The 24162-nt window shown below is 35.0% G+C and overlaps 1 protein-coding gene across 21 annotated transcripts in view; it reads right to left on the reverse strand.

The window, feature by feature from the left end:
• The window catches only part of DOCK9 (dedicator of cytokinesis 9), a 116852-nt gene that overhangs the window by 39848 nt on the left and 52842 nt on the right, over positions 1 to 24162 (reverse strand). For all 21 annotated transcript variants that reach the window (XM_032100112.1, XM_032100108.1, XM_032100105.1 and 18 more), the window contains exons 6-27: positions 22722 to 22817; positions 21965 to 22099; positions 18289 to 18463; positions 16925 to 16992; positions 12949 to 13023; positions 12716 to 12856; positions 12142 to 12342; positions 11889 to 12011; positions 9448 to 9530; positions 8882 to 9004; positions 7075 to 7154; positions 6803 to 6990; positions 6615 to 6680; positions 5987 to 6079; positions 5602 to 5725; positions 5091 to 5212; positions 3644 to 3730; positions 2951 to 3040; positions 1560 to 1675; positions 1357 to 1426; positions 1092 to 1217; positions 891 to 962 (exon numbers count right to left, since the gene is read on the reverse strand). In XM_032100112.1, coding sequence (XP_031956003.1) covers positions 891 to 962; positions 1092 to 1217; positions 1357 to 1426; positions 1560 to 1675; positions 2951 to 3040; positions 3644 to 3730; positions 5091 to 5212; positions 5602 to 5725; positions 5987 to 6079; positions 6615 to 6680; positions 6803 to 6990; positions 7075 to 7154; positions 8882 to 9004; positions 9448 to 9530; positions 11889 to 12011; positions 12142 to 12342; positions 12716 to 12856; positions 12949 to 13023; positions 16925 to 16992; positions 18289 to 18463; positions 21965 to 22099; positions 22722 to 22817 — 2454 coding nt within the window. The remainder of the gene's footprint in view (positions 1 to 890; positions 963 to 1091; positions 1218 to 1356; positions 1427 to 1559; positions 1676 to 2950; positions 3041 to 3643; positions 3731 to 5090; positions 5213 to 5601; positions 5726 to 5986; positions 6080 to 6614; positions 6681 to 6802; positions 6991 to 7074; positions 7155 to 8881; positions 9005 to 9447; positions 9531 to 11888; positions 12012 to 12141; positions 12343 to 12715; positions 12857 to 12948; positions 13024 to 16924; positions 16993 to 18288; positions 18464 to 21964; positions 22100 to 22721; positions 22818 to 24162) is intronic.

The following is a 24162-nucleotide window of genomic DNA, read 5'->3' on the forward strand; positions in this document are numbered from 1 at the left end:
TTGCAAACTAGAGTAAGTTCTGTCTGCTCCCCTCTCTTTCACATTACAGAGAAGGTGACAATGAGGTTAGCTGAACTGGGATTCAAACTCTACTGATCATAGAATACTAAGTGCAGTACTACAAAGTTTTTTTCCTGATCATTGTACAACTGTTTTTTTTCTCCTGTACTTCAGACTTCCAGATATATTCTAAATACACAGTGAAAATAGTGATAACAATATCACAACAACCTGATATGTTACTCAGCTGAGACTAAGTTGTATACCTGAAACTTTCAGGACTTGTTTCAATCCAAAAGTAAACAAACTAAGAAGTTGTCACCAGTGCAAAAACCACTGCTTACAGGCTAAGCTTGTAGAAAAATGCGTTTCTAAAATTTTAGCATTCTCCTTCCAGCATAGGAAATAACACAAAATTAAATATTGATACTTCTTACTACATACAGAAGACTGTAAATTTCATGACTCACTGTTCTCAGGATCATTTTATATCACAGTTACTGTACTACTCAGGAAAAAGCCCACATGTTTTCAGATAGTGCTTACATCCAAGTCCACTGTTATCTACTGCTCCCAACTTCTTTGTACCACAAGAATTACAACTTCCTATTAGAGAGTCTGATGATTTACACAGACTGCTCTACTATATGGATTTTAAGGCATTTCTGTTCTTTTATATTAATGTTCAATCTAGCCCTGTAGTTCTTTCTAATACTTCAGCTGATTTCCCCTGCTGCTTTCCTTCTCTCTTTTTCTTACAAAAAGGTTACTATTTACATATCAAAACCACATATATATTTTTTTTAACATGCAATAAAAATAAATTATTGGAGAAAGAAGAGACAATATAAATCTTCCTTTGAATATATTTTTTGCCAGAGTTGACATACCTTCACTTTAGAGTTTTCTATCAAATGTTGAGCCATTGATTTTATCAGAACTTCAAAGAAAAACCATGAATACTGTAGAGAAAAGAAAACATTCAGTAAGATTGCCACATGCCTTCAACAACTATTTCAATACACTTAGTTCCTGCTCTTCAGTTATGACTAGGTATGAACACGCAGTAAAAAGTACAGTTCAACACATACCTTAAGCAGCTTGTTACTTGTAAGAAAGTCAGCAGATGGCTTTAAAATTGTTGTCATTGATTTTGTCAACTCTTCATGTACTGTCTTATATTCAGAAGCAACATAGGGTTCTGCTTTATATGCATACTTGGGGAGGAAAACCAGAATTTAATATGAAATTATGGCATAATACGAAATAATTGAAATTAAATAGATGCAACTGAATTTAAATATACTCTTTCTTAGGGAAATAAAAGAAGGGAACATTCAATTTACTTTAACCTACCTTGACATAGGATCTCAGGTAGTTATCCAAGCCTTCTTCATGACACTGAGCAACAATATGGATAATAACCCTAAACAGAAATCAGAAAACAAGTAAACCAAAAAGAAAGCTGTGATTGCAACAGCAAAAACACTACTCAGTTACAGATTTATGTGATAGCCCAGACATCATATAGGCTCTATGAACCACTTAAAATTCCTTACCTTGTCACGTTGACTGCAACTTCCTCTTGAGTTGCTCTAGTGAGAACTCTGAACAACTGGTTTAGAACAGTTGGCAGGAAAGCTATCATCACATGGCCTTCCATAGCATGAAGGCTCTAAAAGAAAGCAGTAATACTGTCACTCCTGTGAATCGACTGCATTTAAATCATGAATTCTGAAACAATAACATTTATTGCAAGTCTTTTTCCAAAAATGCATGCTGCTTGCACAATTTGGTGTTTCTTACCAAAAATCCAGTATAGAAAGCGACTGAGGATATTTTCCAATATAAATATTTAGTAAATGTTTTCTACATTAAAGTAAATAGGGATACAAATCAGGTGTTATTAACAGCATTTTAGAAGCACTTTTTTGTACTTTTTTGTTGAAATGCACTCTAGGTAATGATTCAGTGAAAAGTCTGCCCCTGTGCCCAACAGCACACTGACACTGACATTGGTATATTTTGCTGTTTCAGCCACCAATGCAGACATTTAGCAAACGCAAAAACATGCAGATTTCTTACCTGTGATTAAGTGCAATACTAATTATACTAGTTAGCTGCTAAACAATAAACTAGCAACTATGTTAAAACCCAGGATGAAATAAAATCCCTAACCACTTAATGCTGGAAATTGGAGAGTGAACTATTAACAACAACTTCTTCCTGATATGCCTTTGCATTCCATCACATGCAAAAGATATTACAGACATAACCACCCTAACAGAAAAGGCAGTGTACAAAATTCATCCTACAAAGTTTTATGCCACAAAATTCCCTGGAATCAAAGGGAATTTCACAAAAGGGAGTGTATTTGCTTAACGTGCATGCAGATAACACGTCAAACATTTCTATTTAGTGTTAAGTGTTAAGCAGCTGTCTTGTCTTTGACTGTTTGCCTGCACATCCACACTATTCAGGAGACAAAATGGTCTTTCTTCCTATGTGATCTGTGTCAGAAAAAATTGAAGTGGAAACTGAGCACTCTATTGAGCTAATCCTCAAAGAGAACTGAAGACATGACAATGATGACCTTCTAAGCAAAATTTTAGAAAAATTAAGAGTCATGATTCCTTACACTCTCCATACACAGTTCAATTTGATTACTTTGACAAACTAAGCCATTAGTGTTCTGAAATTACCACTCATAAGGCTGACCAATACTGTCTCATTATTTCTTTGTAGTTTCCCCTTACATTGCAATTGAAAATTTATTTAAGGCAGAAAGTATCTTTGTGGGTTTTTTCCACAGCATATTCCATTAATACGAGTCATAGTCACAGTACCAATTCTCACACTGAAAAATGAGACCTATAAAATGTCTGAAGCTCCTAGGTTTTGGAAAAGCATAAATAAATTATATAATCTGTTATTCACTGCCATTTTATACCTTAAGATATTTTACAAGATCAGTTCCCAGTGCACGAGCTCCGGACTCTGTTTTCTGACAGTACTGAAAAAAATTATGCAAGTGCTGGTCCTGTCAAAGACAAAAAGAATAAATTAAACAATATCTAACTTTACTCTCTATAATCCATTTAAAATATTTATATGTATAAATACATATGTTTGTCCACAGATTCAATTCTCAAAAATAAGAGTTGAAGTGCACTGTTCTGAAGACTTATTTAGTCTTATTTTTTTAAATGAAATTTCCAGTGTATTTTGAATACCTGTTATACAAAATGCCACCTATATTTGCATCCAACTGACATGCAGAAAACAGCATACTTAATTATCCCAACCAATCATAATGTTTTTTATGAACAGGTCTAGCAGGACTCATTGCTTTGCAGACACGCCAGTAAACAGCTTTTAGACAACTATGACCTCTCAACTAACTGGAAAATTCAGACTGGAATGGATGACAGGAGACAAAAGGCTCATATTTTGAATAGCTTCCATTTAAGATCTTCTGTTTTTCACATCTGATGTAAAAGAAAGAGACCATGAGAAAAGCCCAAGAGACAAAAAAAGAGATGAACACACTGAGTTTAAGAATCTTCCCATATATTGTATATACATATTATAAACATACATTTTTCCTAAAACGTTCTCTAATTTAATTGGTTTTGTAACTCACCTGTGTATACACAGTTGACACCAGATGAGTGGATATTTTTAACAGTTGTTTGCCTCCATCTACCCATTTAATTTCAGGACCGGAATGCTGCACACACACATGAGGGGGAAAAGTAAACTAATGTAAGCAGTATATTAAAGCAAAACAATTAGTTTACAGTACCATTAACAACACTTCTTTCAAAAAGAAAAAAACAGGTTGAAGAAATGTGTGCAATGAATAAAGTCATAAAAAAGGAAAATTATGCAGGCAATATTACCAAAAGCATTTATGAAGCTTAAAATGTTTTTTAAAAGTCCCACAGTATTTTCCTTGATGGCTAACAAAATTGATTCTCTGTGCATCACAGATTCTGTGTTTCCCCTAAAACTCTGCAAAGAAACTTCTGACTAGAGAGAAATGTTTACTATTTTCTCAGAAAAATAACACAAGAATTTCCACAGATACTCATAAGGTTTAAAACTTGTCACTGACAGGTAGCACCCAGTCCTTCCTTCTTGTCCCATTTCCACAGAACTGAGAATGAGAATGCTGACCCTGACAGACAGTTAGGGAGATTTTATTGCTAAATCTACAACTAGTCATATTGGTCCTAACCTTCTATGCATGGGCATGAGCAGAGACGAACAGCAGAGGCATAAAGAATACACCTACAACGTGAGAAGATGAAAGATGTGAAGGAGACGATGGTTGGAAAGCTTACAGCAGAGTTTAAAAAAGAACAGGTGGTAGAACAGGAGGAGAGCAGCACGTCTTGCTGTTAATTTTAGGTCTCTTCCTCCAAAAGTAGTCAATTTTGTCTCTGCATTTCAATCTCTTTGTCAAATTCCCTATCACATTTTCATTTTGTATCCTCCTTGGTATGATTTTTATTACTACAATTATGCAAGCTTTCTGCTTTGAAAAATACAACCATAAATTTAACTTGTGAAGTATAGAGATCACAAAAATCAAGATGTTAGAATAAGACTTGTTCAGGAATAAAAGACTTACTGAAAGGAGACAGCATGAAATGCTAAAAAAAATTTAGTAAAGGACTTCAGATTATTTGCATACCTTCATAAAATCCAAATAATTTTAAATGTTTAAAAATTACTGTTAACTTCTAGTTAACTATTACTATAGAGAATGAAACCTAAACATTTCTTAAGTATATCAGCTAAATAACAACAGAAGTATGTAACAATGTAACTTTCTGACTTTTACAAGAATTTGAATCAACCTGCCCTAACACATTTTTTTTTTGTCTCCCATTTCTCTTTGAGTTTGTTTGTTTCCTCTAAGTCAGACATCTAACTTTTGCTAAGCACTCCATTTCAACTATAAAAGAAAATAAATTCTACTAGAAAATTACTTAAATCTTATCAGCAGGCTGGGGAATCACAACCAAACCTTCTCTCCACACTGGTTTTTTTTTTTAAGATTAGAGCCATTTTCAGCAACATACCTTTCCAACACCCACTTCTTGATAACTAAGATAGCCTGATGGAAGATTTGCTGACACTGGGATTTGTTGCTCATTGGTGACCACTCTTCCATCTTTTATCAGAGGAAGCCAAGAATACCCAACTATAGAATATGAAAGGCAGGTAATTTTAAATATTATGAAACTTATCATAAACCCTTACAACAAAAGTCTTACCAAATAATTCTGACATGTAATTCATGAAACAAAAAATATTACTGTAAAGGCCAAATAATTTGAACTGAAATAACTACAAAACATTGAAAATGCAAAGTAATTGTCACTGATTTTGAGAAACACCATACATTTGATGGACGTTCTAAACCATGATTTGAAACATTTAAATTAGAAGAAATATTTTATTAAATCTTTCAGTCAGCACTATGTAATTAGAAAGCATTATATGGATCACAAAAATCATGGGTTTCCAGTTTAAGCATACTTCAAAAAATTTCCCTAGCGATTACTGAAAGTAAAGCATTAGTGTGCAAACCTTGAGTTTCAACAACATCTTTCTTCTTTGTACTCCCTTTGCTTGAATTATCACAGCTGACATGGTAGAAGGTGAACAACAAATGGTGCTTTTCATGTAACTGAGTGGGCAATTCTATTTTAATCTGAAAGGCAAAGAAATCTCTGTAGAAGTTTTCAGCTAGAGCACTGACATGTTTTACTAGTTCTACATTTGAAAAGCTTTTCTAGGTTGCATGTTTTTTGAAGTAAGGCCACAAAACAAACACACAAAACTTACTTTTAAAACGTCCTTAGAAAGGTGACCTGATTTAACTGAGAATTTTGCCATCCTCTAATATTTTCTTGTATTTTGAAACTCACATAGTACCTGATCTGGTAGAAGTTACCTCAGAAAGGCAGCTTACCTCATCATAAAACTCTGGGTTTTGATGGTGATGCAGAACAGCAGCAAATGCACTTCTAGTAAATACTGGTCCACCAGGCCTACCATAGATACACTATGAATAGAAACAAGGAAAAAAGAACAAAAAGACTCTGTGACCCTTTTTTACTCTCAGCTTTGGATGTTTCAGAATTTGAAATATTTTAACTTGTCTTTAACTTGGTTTCTTTACATGATGTGTAGTCTTGCCTGCTGTGCAGTAGAGCTGACACTGTGATTTCACTTTGGATGTCTCTACATTTCTCTACTTCTGTTCTTCCAGGCAACTTTTATACACTGTGATAGCTCATAAAAATGGAGGTTGGCTCTGAAATTGATCTAAAGCTTTAATGTTTTAACTTACTGGGGAGCAGGCATCAGCTACCCTCGTTTGCAACAAGTTTATTCTTGGAATTTTAGTAAAGAAATATTAAAGACACTAAATGCTCTGAGGACTCTTTAGAAATCCCTTAAATCAGAAACAAGCAAGCCATCCAGAAGTCACTCTCAAGCCACCATCCCAAACTAGATTAGTTAATCCAGTACTACTGTGTTACTTAGCTAACTGCTCACTATTTACTTCTATCAGCCACAAAAATGAAAAGACTGACCTTCAAAGGCAAAGAATCCTCCTCATCAGAATCCTTGAACTCAATGCACACTGCAATATTTCTAGCCTAAAGCAGTTGTTAAAAACATAAACCCAAGCAATTAATCATAAGGATCATCACAGATATAAATACATAAACAATCTTAACCAACCCCAAGAAAGAAGAAGGTACAGTTTTCCTATACTCACCTTTGCAAAAGTCTTTTGACTGTCATATTTTAAGTGCTTTGGATAAACATAAAGATGATTGTTGTAGATGGTAAAAGGCTGAGTGCATTTTGGTATACAGGGAACAAACTCCTCTATTTCAAATGCTGTTAGTGTCTTGATACTGTTTTCAAACTGTTTCATGGGAATGTATGATGAGTTAACATAATCTGAAAATACATTGAAAAAAACAAATAAAGCACTGAAGAGGAAAAAGCCTGAATGTCCATTTAACAGTGTTTGTTAACACTTACTTGGAAAATCTGGTGACACATTGTCAATTGTAACATCCAGATTTCCTAAAATAACAGGAAGTTTGGCCATCTTTTCAGGTCTGTAGGAAGGAAAAAAAGTAAAACAAAACCACCTCAGTCAGGCTACATGCAAATCAGATGCAAGCAAAACAGATAATAGGAAACAGAGGCAAAAGTAATATCCTGAAATAGGAGTATGAGAGGAAAGGTGGTTTGAGGGTGCATGACTGATCTGGTCTTGCTTTTTGCCTAGATACACAGTTTTCTCTTCCTTTAAATTCTTAGGGGAAAAAAAAAGACTCAATACACCAGTGTGTCAAAGATCATGGAAAAACACACGTTTTTTCTTCTTTAAATCAAAATGAAACACTTTGTCCAAGGCAAGTTTTGTCTGCCATGTAGTAAATCACTTTCATTTGCAGCAAAGAGGGAACTGTAAGTAAGTTTTCTAAATCTCAGTGGCCACTGATAAGCATTCATGGTGGTAGGATAAACCCGGGGGAAGAGAAACCAACAAGTTCCGACCTCCTCCTTTTTCTAGACTAACAATTCACCCTGCAAAACCCACCATCTATAGATGTTATCTTGTTGCTGCTATTTCAGAAACATGAAGTACAAGTATTTTCCATGGCCAAACCATGCAGAACCCTTTATTAGTAAAGATAGTCAGCAGCATGATTTTTTTAAATTATTGCACAGCAAGTGGATGCAAGGTTTTCCCAAAATACAATCCCATGCTATGAAACAAACTTATGGCTGGAGTCAGGATTCTAATTCCAATAGATATGCCTTAGACATTAGAACCACTTTCTTACTCTAATTGCTGTGAAATACTGTACATGGTTCCACAAACAGGATGCTAAAATACCCAAAAGCACTTCCTTAACTCACAAAGTGGTGGGGCAGGATAATTTACTGTTCGTTTCACTTCCAGTAATAGCACTTAGGGCAAGGAGTATCAGTACGCAGAGCAATTTCACTGCTATGTAAAGTTCAGTGAAACCTTCAGCCACTTGCTAAAACTGAGCTAAAATATCTATTACAAACCTCATCCCCTTATCAGATTTGGTAAGCAAGAAAAAAGAAACTATATCCTGTGCCTTTGTGCTTAGTGACTGTTCAAGTTAGTACCACTCCTGCTAAGTGTACTGTAACAGAAGTGGAAACTTCTTTGCAAAGCAGCAGAGATAGCTCTATTATTTTACATCCTGTTTAGTAAGGGGATTAATGACTTCATGAACATGGTCATCTATCAGTAATATACTCTTAAGCCTTGCACACAAACTGATGAAATCTTTAAGAATACTTTGTGAAAAAAAAACCATAACCAAAGTTCTGTTATTTAGCCATGCTGGGACATGCGCATTTTCAAGGAAGGTGGACTGGAGACTTGCTTGAATCCCTTTCCCTGAGAGCCAGCATCCCCTGTCCAAGGTCAGGGAACAGATGATTTATGCTCATACTTGTTTTCCTTTGAGAAACAGAAGAGCATATTGTGCAAACATAACTCCTAGCACAGAGATACTTCAGGATACGATGCTGACTGCATGTTACGTGTGGGATAATACTTCAGTTCTGCTTGTAGCCCCCAAACACTGTAAAAGAAAAATCTGTAGCTTGTTTGAAGGCCTTGATTATATTTATACAGATTCTGTATTTGATGTGAAAGACACACATATATATACATGTATCAAAATATTAAATGTTCCAGTTCAAGACCATTAAAAATATGGTGTGGTTAGGGTTAGGAGTGAGGGGTTTCAGGTCGGTTTGTTTTTGTTTTTTCAAGTGGGGAAATCAGACTTACTTCCTGAAATCTGCTAACAATTTCAACATGTCTTCATTTGAGAGCTTATTACTGTCTTGTCTGAAGAGAGCAGAAAATCTTGCATTTTTGTCCAGGGTTCCTGAGGCATCTTTAAACAATGTCCTGAAAGTAAAAATCTTGCTTTCAGCTGAGTTTATGAAAGTGTTGAAATTCATTTCAGGAAATTTCTTTATTACAAATCAGAATATACTGCATCATCCTTCATATTAAGCACTTAATATTCGTGCCATTGTAGGTGAGTTTAGCATATAAATAGCTCAGTCTAACAAAAAAGTGTGAACCATGGCATTCTTAATAACATAAAAAATATTGGCAACAGAAAACAGCTGGCAATATTAATAGTTTGAATAATAATGTAATGGATCTTTATAACTTTTTTCCTACTACAGAGCAGAAGGGTAAGTTTGTTGCAAATCTTTGGTTAATTGAAAGCAAAACAAGAAATAATTTAAATAGCACATTAAGTTTTACAAGATGGGAGATGCAAAAAACCATGTTAGAGAAAAGTTAGGAAAAAAATACAGATTGACGAGATTTGTCCTCACCGAGCTGCCCAGGCAAAAGGCATTCTATATTGACCTAATCTCTGGCATGCCTGCTTAGCATTCTTCAAAACTTTCTGTGCAACCTGCAAGGGACATAAGATTTGAAAAGCTACGTTTTTCTGAACCATTAGTACACAAGAAAAAACCCCACATATTGACACTGATATCAATTAGAAAATCTTCTTTAGAAGATTAAAGATTGATCCTAAGTATGTGAGGGGAAAGACAACTGATAATGCCTCTTAATGATTCATTTCAGGTTAAGCACAGCCTGCTGATTTCACAGTATTTCGTGGGTGAAAACAGACCCTCCTACACTTCTGATACAAAATACTTAATTAAGCAAGAGAAATATTATTATATACAGAATATAGATGGAAAGTTAGAGCAAAATTCAACTGTTTTTTAAAACAAAACTCCAACTACAAAAAAGAAACCCCAACAATTCCTCTCTCACTTGCTCCCCTGCCAATATCCACCTCTCACCCTGTGTACCAAAACACATTCCTGCACAATAAGTAGTACCATACCCTGCAATATTTGTATTACAAATACACACAAACTGTGGGGAAGAGTTGTATGAAGATCACATGGACAATCCTATGTAAGGGCATTGCAACATTGTTTACATTAAAAGTTTAAATTCTTGATTTTGTTAACTTTTAAATGAACAAAAAACTCCATTATATAGAACAAACACAGACAACAATCAGAGCTAGAAAAGCACTGGTTTGAGATGTTCAACACTAAGCTGAACCACTTGGGCTTCTCTTTTCCAGAAATCAGCTTTTCCTGTGTGTCCACACAGAGCAAAACTATTTGCCAGAGGCAAAGCCACCTACAGAGTAAAACTCCCTGAGTATCAACCCTGATCTGTGCTGTAGATATTATAAAGAGCTGATTCTGCTCATGTGTTTGAGTGGACTCCCCATTACCCTTTCCTGTAATAAGGGGGAAATAGCACTCGGAAACATAAAACCTTGGTAAGTATTCAACATTTAAGGGGAGAAAAAGTGATTTTTTGGCTATAGAATTTGCTGCTTCCATTTTCCTTTTTTCTCATCCAGAGTAGTAATTTTGCAGGGAACTGGAACTCACTCCCTACACTGACCCACATGGAGGCCTATACAGCTGGTACTGTTCTATTTTGTTTCAGATTAATACAGTGCAGTCCCTGAGAACCAGAACAGAAGAAAAATTCAAACTAAGCATTCATTTGTCTAAAACCATAAGCAATTGAACACCAGAAAGCATAAGTTAATGTAACCATGAGCATTCCTATTGTCTACTCCCATCGTACAAGGCAACTACAAGTCTAGAACTCGGCATCAAATATGGGAACACTTGGGCTTACTTAACTTTCCCCCATGGCTCAGGCCCAAGCACACCAAAATCACCCACTCAGTTCAGGTTTATTTTAACTCAGTAACCGTCAACATCAAAACCGGACTCCTAAAATACAAAGCTGCTGTTTTCCAACAATAGCTGGGGCAGAAAAAAAACCAACTCAAGCATTCCTGGAAAAACAAATCAGTAGGCTGATCTATATTAAGACCAAGTGAAAAATACATGGTTTTTTACATGTGGCTTTGCCAGAATCAAATTTGTAAGAAAGAACACTGTTGCTCTGCAAAGACTGAAAGTTAACTGTTTCTTCTTAGCTGAAAACAGGCAGAACGTCAACAGTAGCTGGCTGACACTGCTTACAAAAACACTTTTCTCCTGTATGCTGGTCCAGCTACTTAAGCATAACTGTAAATCAACAAAATTAAGCCTCTACTTCTTCACTGACAAACGAGAAGAAGCAAGTAACAAAACTTCTGTAGATGTGTTTCAGAGAACATCAAAATGTTATGTCATCCTAGATTCCTGGAAACTTAAGATGTTCCAGTGGATTATTTCCAGAAGTGATTTGGGGTTCTATCAAATCTGCAAAGCATTTTATAGATAAAACCAGAAGCTTAATCATCTCAGTGGTTCTGGAGGAAAAAGCCAGCAAGTGTGCAGATAAGGTTACAGCAAACTATTGTCACCAAAAAGTGAGAAAAAAAAAAATGTCAACAATGTTACACTAAGATGCATTAACTAAGAGAGACATACGGTTAATTTATGATCTATATTTAATATTTCACTGTTTCACCATTTTCAACTCAACTTTTACACTGAAGTCCAGTATTCTTTTGTCAAAACAGTTTACTTAAAGACATTATAAAAATTACATTGTCACAATTATAAAAAGTGAAATAAATGTTTCCAATGAAACGTTCTTTTATCGATAATGCAATAATAGTTACTGAAAATAATTATAACATACTACATCAAATCATCCAGTTATATGAATTTACTATAAAACAACTAAGATTTTGATTTATATTGATTAATTTGAAATCAATCTGGTTTGCCTCAGCATTTTTTTCATACCACAGAAGAAAATAACATACCTTTGATGAATCTGAACTTTTCATATATGGTTCAGCACAATGTGTAATACTTCCCTGTAATACCTTTTCTATTCTAGCCACAAGGAAAATGTCAGTATGAGGACATGTGACTGAGAATATTCCCTAGAAATAAAATGAGAGATAAATATAGAAGGAAAATGCACATATTACATCACATAAAAGAAAGCCAATGAAATAACGTAGGAAACTTGTATCCAAAATCCTACTAGTTCTTCAGGTTACTAGTTCTTACCTGCTTTGGATATTGCAACACAGTTTCATGAATGTCCTGAATTCTGTGTAAACTATCACCACTGCCATTCATCATTTGTTGAGATGCACTGGACAGCATGTGCCTTACTGAGGCGTGGTTCAAATCAACATGGAAATCTGCTGAAATCTTCCTGTTGTTTTTAATATCAAATAGTGACAATGTGACAAAGAAAGGTTCTACCTAGACATTAAAAAAAAAAAAAAAAAAGAAAAGGAATCAATTATCAGTGCTGGCATCTAGATCACTGCAAAAATGTGTATAAAAAGATAAGTCACATTTTCATAAACACATATGGCCATCACTCTAGGTATTACGGACAAGATGTAAAAGACAGTTAAAGAAAAACTTCTCTCTCCACCATCCAACAAAAATATTAGCAGCAAAGTTACTTTTTGTAGGATTTAGGCTTTCATTTTGATTTAAAAGAGTAAAAACCCCCATAATATAAATTTCTCAATCACAGCAAGGAATCCCTGCCATTAAGGATAGTGCCAATCAAATATTAAGACATTCATTTCTGAATTAACAGAAAGTAATTAGATTCGTTATTTACATTTGTTGTTGGTCCTTCTTCATTTTCTGCGATGCAGCTTTGCAAATTAAAAGATAAATCATTACACCTTACAAGAATTTTTTTTCCAAATTTCTCTTCAAATGGCTTCACTTCTGGTTCAATACTAGAAAAGTCAAGTTTCTTTAAAAAGACAAAAGAAAAATTAAGGTAAGTTGGTTTTCATCTCAAAAGGATCAACATAAAAAAACCTGCTTCCTTGTAAGAAGTCTAACCTGTGCATCTGGATCCAAGGCAAAAAGTTTAACTCTGCTTTCAGTTTTCAGCTTGATTTCTGCTTCTCTGGTACTCTGTTCAAAATAAGAAGAAAAGTTTTGGTATCACACTATTAAAATGGGCTTTAATTTCATGCCTTTTTCTGTGATGTTCAAAGCTTCACACATTTTTGATTCATGCATTCATTTCTCCCTTACTGAGCTTTGTACCTCCTTAGTTTACATTGATCCAACAAGACCAAGCAAAAGTGAGAGTCTCTTCTCTAAACGCTTTTTTCCAGTCCTAGAGATATAAAAACTTCCATCAGCAACATGCAACCTTCCAAGCTCATGGGAAGTACACTTCAGTGTAACTTCAATATCTGCCTCCTTAAACAATAACTTTCATAACCCTATTTCATTTAAATAAAAACACGTAGTATGACTGTAGGTTAAAGCTCAGAGCTATCCTGAGACCATAAGACTGCTCAGAAAACAACAGATCACATAAATTAAGAAACACTATCATAGCTCTCTTTCTTTTTTCTTTCTCTTGGTTGCTTTTTTTTTTAACTTTTCTTGAGCTCTACTGCCAAAGAAGTGGTTTTCCTGTGGGTAACTGGAGAAAACCCAAAAACTTCCAAAAGATAAACCCCTCACATTTAAAAGTAACTTTGCAGAGTTCACTGTACACTGCCTGGGATTTGTGGATACCTATCTATTAACAGTAAAACAAAAGTGAAGTGGACCAAAATAGAATGTGAAAACTGATGGCATATGTAGGTTACCTTTTTTGAAAGAGGTATTATTTAAAGAGTATTCTATGATTTTTAAAGTCACAGAATATGACAAATGCACATATGCATGTGCCAAAATTACCCATGCAGGAGAAATGCCATTCTTAAAGTAGCAGCTGGCTAAACAAGGATACAAAAATATTACATTACAGGCAGGTGTTTCTTTTTGGATCAGCCTGTATGGGTTAAAAGAAGTTACAAACCCAAAATGCTCATCACTGACCATCAGAAGGAAGTGATCTACTGTCTACATCTGCTTTGCTGGAGACTGAAGCAACTTCTACTATGTCTCAAGAGAAAGAAAAAACAAAACAAAAGAACATAATCTCTAAGAGCTCATAACCCTATTTTTAGGTTGATAACAGGAACTTAAAAAAGAATTTGACTTAAAGGATGTATTACAGAAGAAAAACTTCTGAGGTGCTACTTTGAATATAAGTGCTCCAATAGTTTTTATTTACTTTACTTTGTTAACTTTAACACAAAAAGAAGAGAAGAGGAGAGTTGCTGTGAAAGAGACGACCCAGATACTCAATACCAGCAGAGTACTGGCAGAATTAGCTTGTTGAACAACTGATATAATTGAGAAATACAGGAAATGTGAAAAAGTTTAAGGATGGCAAGAAAGTTGTGTGCATGTTTTGCAAAGGTAATATTTAGTGGCAAGAACTGAGGAAGAAGATTACCTAGCCATAGGAGCTAGACAGAAACTGTTTCAGCTAAAGCATCTTGAATAGTTTTTAGATTCTTCAGTGTTTTGTGCACTAAGACCAGATGAAAACATGCATTTTTGACTGACAGATATGGGGCAGTTGTCAGAACTCAAGAACTGAAAATGCATGTAACCATCAACCCTGTAGCACAGCAGCAGCTCTTTAATTTTATTTCCTCATCTGTAAAACTGAGACAGTATTTTCCCACCTCAAGGTATTCTGGGACCCATAATGGTTAAGGAGGTGCTTGGGCACACTGATCATGACAGTCACAGTTATTTCAGAGGTCTAATTTGGTTTAAAATTAATAAACACAACAAAAACAAACAACCCCAAAAAACCCCAACCAACCACAAAAAAAAAAATCCACTACAAAACCCCTATATTCACTCCTGGTACTTAAATTACAGGTAAATGGAACATGAAATAGGTACAAAAGACACAGATTAAGATAGATGTGTGCACATGTATGTACTGAAGTGCAAAATACCACTTATTTAGTTTACGTTATAAACTAACAGCTATTGATAGAAGAATGAAGGCTTGGAGATGTATGTACTCACAAGGGTTAAAACCCTTCCTAGGAAGTCTGTTTTTTCCCCTACTGTCAGGTGCTCTACAATCACCCCTGAAGGAATTTCTCTCTCCTCATAAGGATATGAGGTCAGCTATTGTGAAATTCTCCTCCTAGAACCAACAAAAATAATAGAGCAGCTATAAACTCTTCTAAAAGGCCCAATGCCTTGCAAGGCTTCCACTGGGGAAAAAAGAACCAAATCCAAACAACAGCTGAAAAGACAAGGCAAGAAAGAATAAAGGACAAAATAACCCTCCAAACAAACACCATTTATATAAAGCAATCAAGTTACAAGACAAAGAGTAATGCAAATGGGCAGAGTTTTCCCTGTACTTTTCCTCAGGAAAAAAAAGGCTAGGAAAATACATTAGAGCAAATTATTTTGAAAGGCAGTGTTTAGTAAAGGTGAATTAGAAGGGGAAATAAAAAAAAATTATGTTGAAGGAAACAGAAATGTAAATGGCTTATAACCATGGAATAAATAATAATAATGACATGCCAGTGCTTAAAGAGCTAAGCAAAAATAATATTCTAAAAAATAATGAGCTTTAAGAGCTGCATGCTTCTGATCCAAAAGTTATGAAAACAGGAAGTAGCAACTGTAGTACTAGAAAGAACTACATGCAGGTGCTGCAGCCCTGAAGTAAAGTCCCCTCTGGAAGGAATATGGACCATAAACACTATAATAACTGACTATAAAGAAAGAAAAATCTTCCATATAATAAGAGCATCCAATTCCATACTTATTTATTAAATAAATTTTCATAGCCTCATGCAAATATGCTGTTTGATGCTTACAGCCCTTTCAAGGAAGCCTTGATTATATGCACCACAATCCCAATTAATTTCCAAGTACAGCCATAGCTGGTGCTAGATTATCACATAATAGCTTTTTGTGTACATGTGCTAAATTGATTACAAAGCAATAACAGAAAGAATTAAGTCAGCAAACCAATTTGGGTGCTAAAAGCTTGTTAATGTCTTCTGAATGGATCCTTTGATATGTTAGCTACTGTAATAGATAGAATTTGGTTTGCTTGTTCTCAGTTCATAAGCTGCACTACTTTCAGGAGTAGTTACTAGGTCAGCCAGATCCTCAGAAAAGAAAGGGAGAGCATTCCAGAGAATGGTCAAGCAGAAAAAATTCAATACTCCAGGCTGTACCACACAGAAGAATGTAAGGAAGTCACAGAAAGGAGTTTGGATTCTGCAGCTTCAATAAAAAAGGTCACTAGTTCCACTTCTTGGGTGATTTAACAAAAATTTCTCCCTTACAAAACTGATTGCAACACACAACTCACTGATTTAACTGAAATAAAGTTTTTCAAATGGGCTGAGGAAGAGTTACTGTTATTTTCTATTTGTTTCCATTTTATTTCATTCTTGTTTCCACCACACTTCTCTAAGAACAAAATTGAAGAGCAAGAACCATGGCAACACAGGAAGCATCCATGGACCTGCCAGCTCATTATAAACAAACATCTTAAAATACATTCACTTCATCACTGCTATTAAACTGCTCTGGATTTCTAAGTATAAAAATAAAACTTGACTTCAGTATAACTAGATTTCTATAGAAATACTTTAGCACTTACCTGAATGCAACAAACTGATACAAACTGATAAAATATAATGAATTAATAAATTAATAAAATAATAAGACATGCTGCATTTAAACAGCATATCAAGATTTATATAGGAAACTTCAAGACAGTATCTAGTTTCCTTCCAAAAGCAGAAAATAAAGAAGCTCAATAACCACATCTATTCACAAAAGAGCTTCTAAGCTTTCCAAGTACCACAAACTGACTGGAAGCTACAAGCCAATGCCTTACCTTTACTGAAAGTTTGTGTGGCTAACTTACGTTTACTATTTTATATCCCAAGTTGACATTTACAATATATATTACCTTGGCAATTTCAGGATAGTAGTTATCAAAACTACTTGATGAGCTTTCCAGTTTGCTTTGTTCATCATCTGAAATTATAAAACCTCATTTTAAAATGAATATAAAAATTCCGAAGTGCTCACAAAACTCCATAGCAAAAGAATTTCATTTTTTTAAATCTCCTACCCACTCAAAAATGACAATTGTTAACGTAAATAGGTTGTGGACAACTGCATCATTTTCATGCAGTGATATGGGATACACATCATAAAGACACTCCAAGACATTTATTGAAAGACGTAACTATTTACAAAAATCGCTAACGTAGCAGTTATTTCTAGTCTTACCAGAACACATCTTTAATTTTAATTTTGATATCTGCATGGGGCAAGGAGATACTCAATGCACAAATTTACATTACTCTTTCCACTCTGCATTGTAACTTGACTTCAAAACCAGTTCCCTCTGTTCATTAGGTTCCCAGCTCTACTCACCAACAGTTACTGGATTTACAAAGCAGCCATTCATTTTAGCTATAAACATCTTGCAGTTCTAAGGTCAACTAAGGACCACAGACCAAAATGTCTTTCCCAGAGCTAGAATCTTCTCCTTTTCAGATTTGCTTTTGTTGCAAACATCACACTAAATTCTGACAATCTCTGAAGACTGTGATATCTCATTTTAAACTCTAATGATCCCTTTTTGGTACTTTGTATAAAAAAACAACCTTCTGTAATATCCTCCAGGTTCTTCTGGATATGCATACAGTTGGTTTCACACCAGCTTCCCTCCCCATCCACTCTCAGGAGGAAAAGTGAATGAGAGGACATCTAGACTATCCTTTTGTCACCGAAATACTGGTGACATACATCACATTCCTTGTAGATTCTTAAAGGGCTCCAACAGAAAGCAATCTATTTCAATACTTGCAGGAAACATTTGCGGACAAGGAAGTTATATTTAAATTTAAGCCCCACACTGTAACCACAATTTCTACCTACAGTGACCACAGAACAGATTATTTCATTTTCAGCAGCATTTTACACATTTCAAAAGAAGTCCATCCTAAGTTTCTTTTTTTCCTTAAACTGCCTCAGACCTGATTTGACACTGTGAGTTCTACTTTTCTAGACTTGATCAGTCTCCTAAATATCTTCTGGACTTGAATCGACTGGAATCAATACAGAACAGTACTATTTTAATGCCCAAAAGGTCAAAATGCTCATCAGTTGAAAGTAAAAACAGTAAAAAGGCCTGTAATTTTTACGATCAAAGAAAACAAAAAAAATTGAGCCACAAAAAAAAAATAAAGCCTTTCTTTCCAAAATGCATGTAAGACAATGTGGTCACATAACTGCATTAGCCTTGCTAGGAACCCTGCTTACCTTCGTGGGACTCGCCATTTCTTTTTTCTTGCATTGCAGCCTCAAAGTTAAGCTGAAGGATTTTGTTCAGAGTGTTTATCCACTCTTCCATTTCAAGTTCACTGTCTGCAGCTAAAAGGTAACTACTCTTGTCTTGCATCTTGAGCTCAAATGCGAAACGTCTGACTTTATTGTTCTACAAGAAAATAAAAGACCTGTGCAGCACTTCACATACTGTCTAACCACAACCAAAGGAAGTTATACACATTTCAGATATTCTATACAAAAATACAGTTTGATATTTTGAACAAATGTATCATAATTACACTTTTTGGTCTCTGACATTTGACCTTTTGAAGCTATTTGTAGCACTGCAACAAGTGAAAGTAGGAAGGAGAACAGCCTGTTTCCCAGTTTTCAGTCATCATTCTGCTTGCAATCATTTTATAAAAACCCAAAAAATCAAATTTCCAAGTATGAATTCTTTATGTACTCAGATCACCTAGAAATGAAAATAGCTAATGTCTACTGAAAAAAAAAGAAAATAAAAAGCATGAAACTCTATTATATTTGAGTGACAACTGTTTGCACACTGCGATTTTACACTGGAGGTAAAACTATAATCAACATCAACCCTGAATGCCCTGATATTGTTAGTCATATAGATATACATAAAGTTGGGAAGTTCCTCCTTTTTTCCTCAACCATTTCTGTCATCCTTCTCTGCACAATTTAAATCAGGGTTTCAAATGCTACTTAGCCTGACTCATGCTTCTGGGAATGAATTCACAAGTCTTATATGAAAATTCTACATTATCATCAATTTAGTTTTAAAAATCAGTAATTCATTAGATAAACATTAAAATAAACAGTAAGACAGACTTAATGGTTGGGGAATTTTTTGTTTAAGTTAAATGCCAAATTACATATTCGTTTCACTACATCTCAGATTCTTCAATTAACAGACTAACTACTTGTTGACAAAACAGTCAGCTTTCTACCAAATATGAGCTTCTGTTAAGGATACAAACAGAAGTGTGGACATTAGACCTAAGGCAATCTTACCAGCTGAAATCAGTGCTGAAATAAATGAAAAATCCTAAGAACAATAACCTCTAAGTTTCACAGTATAAAACTTGGACACAGGCAGTAGATGTCACACATCTCAGTTTTCACAAAACACTGAATTAGAGTGACTATACCTATACATATGGCTGGATGTGTGAATAGATACACTGCATATATTATGTGCTCCACATCTCTGATCAGAAAAGTCTCTATATAATTTAGTATTAAAACAAAAACCCCAACAAAACAAAACCAAATCCAAAAACACTAAACAGAATTCTGGGAATTCCAGTCTTTTTATTTAAGTTTGGGAAAAAAAAAGAAATCCACCCAAACCAAAAACCCCAATCAAACAAAACCCCCCTACTGCACAAATTCAGCATTCCTCATGATACAAGTTCTGATGAGGAAGCATATTCTGTTCTAACTTCATGTCTGTTAGTAAAGTCAGTATTTTTCTCTCGGGCATCCAACGCCTTTGAAATACTAATGCAATAGGAAGTAATCTCCCCTCACTAAAAAGACCGCCTCTGAAACAAGTAGTTTCATTCTGAGAGCAAAATGCCTACTCAAGAACAACCATTTCTATGAATTCCATGTCAGACTACTTCAAAGTACCATGGCTGGGGTCCTTACAAATCTTCTCCTGTATTTTCCTCTGCTGTTAAATAGAAGTGCAATTTCTACCGTGTAGATACCACTTTTTGCCCATAAGAGTTTTTAAATGGTAATTCAACACCAATAATAAGTAACAGTAAAACAATAAGATCAGCCAGAGAGGCCACAGGACATAACACAAGATAATAAAACTACACATCTGGAGTAGGGATGTTGTAATATTTGACAGTTCAAATCAGCATTTACTTGCCCCTCACCAACAATTCAAGTGAAGAAAAAAGCTATTTCCAAATGTCTTTATTCTAGCCACTGAATGACTAGTTGGCTTCTTGGAATTGAGGATTAACTGGTTTCGATTTTGTACCTGATGCTAATTCACAATTAGTCTCAAATTTTTACATGCAGTTTTGAAGACCAGGTGCCAAGATCAACACTGAGGGTACTGTACAATACAGTACAGCATTAGAGATACAGCCAACTATAACTTTTAAAGCATCCAAAGGACAGTTTTACTTAAAGATTACAGTATCAGCCCTACTTGCAGAAGAACAAAGGAACAGTAGTACTTTTTTTTTTTTTTTTTAAAAGCAAGCTCCTGGCAGAGTCTGAGGAAACTTGAGGTTAATTGGATTGAACTGGCGGAACAGAAAGTATGGAACAGTATGAAAGTATGTATGAGAAAAAGAGATTTTCAGGTTTTAAATCCCAAAACGATAGAATGGTTAGAGGTTAGAAGGGGCCTCTGGTCGTCATTTCATCCAACACTCCCTCCTCCAGCAGAGCCAATTAGAGTCATTTAGCACAGGATCATGGCCAGGAAGCTTTTGAGTATCTCCAAGGATGGAGACTCCACAACCTCTGGGCAGCCTGTGCCAGTGCTTGGACACCCTCACAGGGGCAAACAGTTCCCTGATGTTCAGAGGTAACTCCTGTGTTTCAGGCTGTACCCATTGCCTCCAGTCCTGCCACTGGGCAGCCCCGAGCAGAGCCTGGCTCTGCCCTCTTGGCACCCTCCGTCAGTACTTGCACATATTGATGAGACTACGGCCCTGTTTAGGAACCACTTTTACGTGTGTTGGCTTGTTTTAAAAACACAGATCAAACTCATTTCAGTAAAGTTGCCCAGAATAGTATCTCTAAGGCAAAATAATTATATCTAGAACTTGCAGCAAAATAAAATTTATTACAGTTATAAGATTTTCATACTAGTTACCTTCAAATGTGTATCCAAAAACAATACTACAATATTTGGGGAAAAAAAATCCTCCGTAAAGCTTTTTTATCTCTTAGTGTAATCTCCAAACAACTTTAAACTAAAAAAATATTATTTAAGAATACATTTTTATTAAACTCTGCCTATTTCTGTACAAGTTTAAAAAAAACCCCAAGACTCATGGGGTTTTTCCAGGTATGCTGCGCCTAACAGAGCAGTTACATGCTGTACTATAAATACATAGCAGAATCACAAAAAAAAAAAAAGAAAAATAATCTTTTCTTTGGCACTTGCTACTGACAAACATTTTACCAAAGCCTGTTAACTTTTCAAAATAAAGAAAAGCACAGAAAAGTAACATTATAAAGGTCAAATGAAAGCATCTGGAAGGGTGTTTGAATTCAATACAACTCCCGCAACAAAAATCCCACACAAGAAGCTATGCAAAACATTTTACAGCTCATGCAAGCACAAAATCTAACTGAAATAGACTTCAATTTTATGCTGTCATGACTTTGCCAAGTTTGGGGTTCTTTGTGCATTTGCCTTAAAATTTGGTTTGCTAAATACTTTACATCAACTAGCAATTTATGTTCTTTTCAAAAAGATTTCAAAAATTCAGTCTCCTGCCCTTTGAAATCTTGTTCACTGCTTTGGCAAGATGCAGCATGTCTATTTGTTCCTCTTCATAACAGGCACTTATCTACATTCAACAACACTTATCTATATTTTAAATACAATTTCATTTGCTAATAAATACAGAATTAAATGGCAAACAGGCAGAATAATTATAATTACCTGAACCACTCCCATGCATGAATCTAGAAATATTGATCCTTTAGGTTCTTTTGATATTTTTTCATCTTTGTAGAAATTTAGATTATAGGATCCATCACCAAGCTGGCTTAAGTGGAAAAATCTTCTTTTAAATGACTAGTGAAAAGAAAGGAGGAAAGAAGGACAGTGACAACACTAGTACTAATCAGCTTCCTATTACAATACTCATAAGTGCTATTTACATAGTAGTTAATAGAAAAAAAGCTTTTATTTACAGATAACCCAATCAGTATCCACAGAAAATAAAACAGAAACCATTAATTTAAAAAAAATTAACCTAGGATATCTGCAGCAGGATTGTACTACATAATTTGACAGTATTTTTGACTTATTGAAAGGCATTTAAAACTGACTCTATAATATACATAAGAGGCAAATTAAAAAATTATAGTTTTATATAAAATATAGCAATACAAACAAACAACAACACTCCCCCCCCAGTATGACACGGTCCCTTTTCTACTAAAATGACACCAGGGTACAGCTAGGAAAATTTAACTCCTCCCACATACTAGCTTTTTCATTTTTTTTTTCTGATTTACATATAATAAAATAAAAGCAAGATTTCAGATATATAAAGTACATACAAGCTTCCCTCTTTCTTTCCATACAATTGTTTTTAGAATCAAACCACATACGAATTGACGTCTCCAAGACACAGGGAAATTTAATATCAGTGTTCAGTTTTTTACCATATCTAAGATATTCCTAAACTTACTCTCATTGTCACACTGATTGCACTATTCATGTTGCCTTTGTACAGCCATCCTTGTTTTGTTATTCCACCCTTCTGAGACCCAAGAGATGCTGCATCCTGGAGATGAAGAAAGGAATATGGGGAAAGGAAGCAAAAAAGAAGAAGGGGAAAAAAAAAGGTAAACTTATGCATCACATTCCATGTAGTATTTATCAGTAATTTCAGAAGTCATTTTAGAAGTTGGAATAACTATGTTCATAACATAATGATAATAATGTACCATGAGTCCCTGTTGAAATTCTATAGCTTTTTCATTATTTTATTTAAAGACCTGGGATGAGATTGACCTCGTCTAACTTTTAATATGTAATCTGGCCACTTCTACAGGCTTTACCTACAGCCAACAGGATGACCCAGCTTATAGATAGCTAAATGTTAGTCAAGACAAATCCCAGTGAAACAGGGGAATGAGGAAACAGTCAAAACTTAAAACATTTACTTACATTTACTTTGTAACCTTTTCCACAGAATGTAAGGAATTTTTACCAATTTCTATTGCCAAAAAGAACAATGTAAACATTGCATTGCTTATCCAAAACTTCAATCGAGAATTCTCAAACCATTTTGCTTTACATGCAGTACTTTAAAGACATTACCTTCTTAAGAATTTACAGAGAATTAGTTCTTGAATTGGATCTGCCCTTTTACAGATCAGAATCAAAGCTTTGCAAAGAGAACAAGACCAAACTTGGCAGCAATGGCAAGCTCCAAACGGCAGATCCAATGCGTGCATCACACATCACACCCACTGCCTGTACACCCCATCCATCTGCCAGTGGAGGGAACTGAATGACTGTATCAAAAACCTCAGCATGTTAACAACTACCAAGAAGCAGCACTCAGCTATCAAATCAGATCAAAAAGACAGATTATAATTGCCACAGAATAAATATTAAATCACCAGTTCCAAGTAATCTTTTAGAGTACTACCAAGCTGACTTTACCATGGTTTCCAGTTGATGAATCCCATTTTGAAATAAAACTATTAATGAATTAGACATGCAGGAAGATTTTCAATCATCTAGAGGAGAAATACTCCTGGTAATTTTTTATTGAAACATTCAGAATGGATGTTTCAGCATCCAGCTGAAAACAAAATCACAAAACATCCTCAAGTACCTAAAGCACTTTTTCTAATGCCCTCTCTCAGCTATTAAGAAAACATGCAACAAAAGTGATTACATAAGGGGGAGAGTGTCACTAGTTCAACAACTGAACATTAAACCAAATCTTGGAATAATATGAACTAGTTGCTGGAACTAAATCAAGGAACATTCTGTAAGAAGTTACTAGGTAATTTATTTACAGCTTAGTCTGTCCAGCTTGCATATTCATAAGCATATGCACACATGAACCTCAAAAAACTGTGAACAGAAGGCAAAAGATGCATCAATCTGACCTT

This window comes from Corvus moneduloides, chromosome 2 (assembly GCF_009650955.1).
Source record: "Corvus moneduloides isolate bCorMon1 chromosome 2, bCorMon1.pri, whole genome shotgun sequence".
Classification (NCBI taxonomy): Eukaryota; Metazoa; Chordata; class Aves; order Passeriformes; family Corvidae; genus Corvus; species Corvus moneduloides.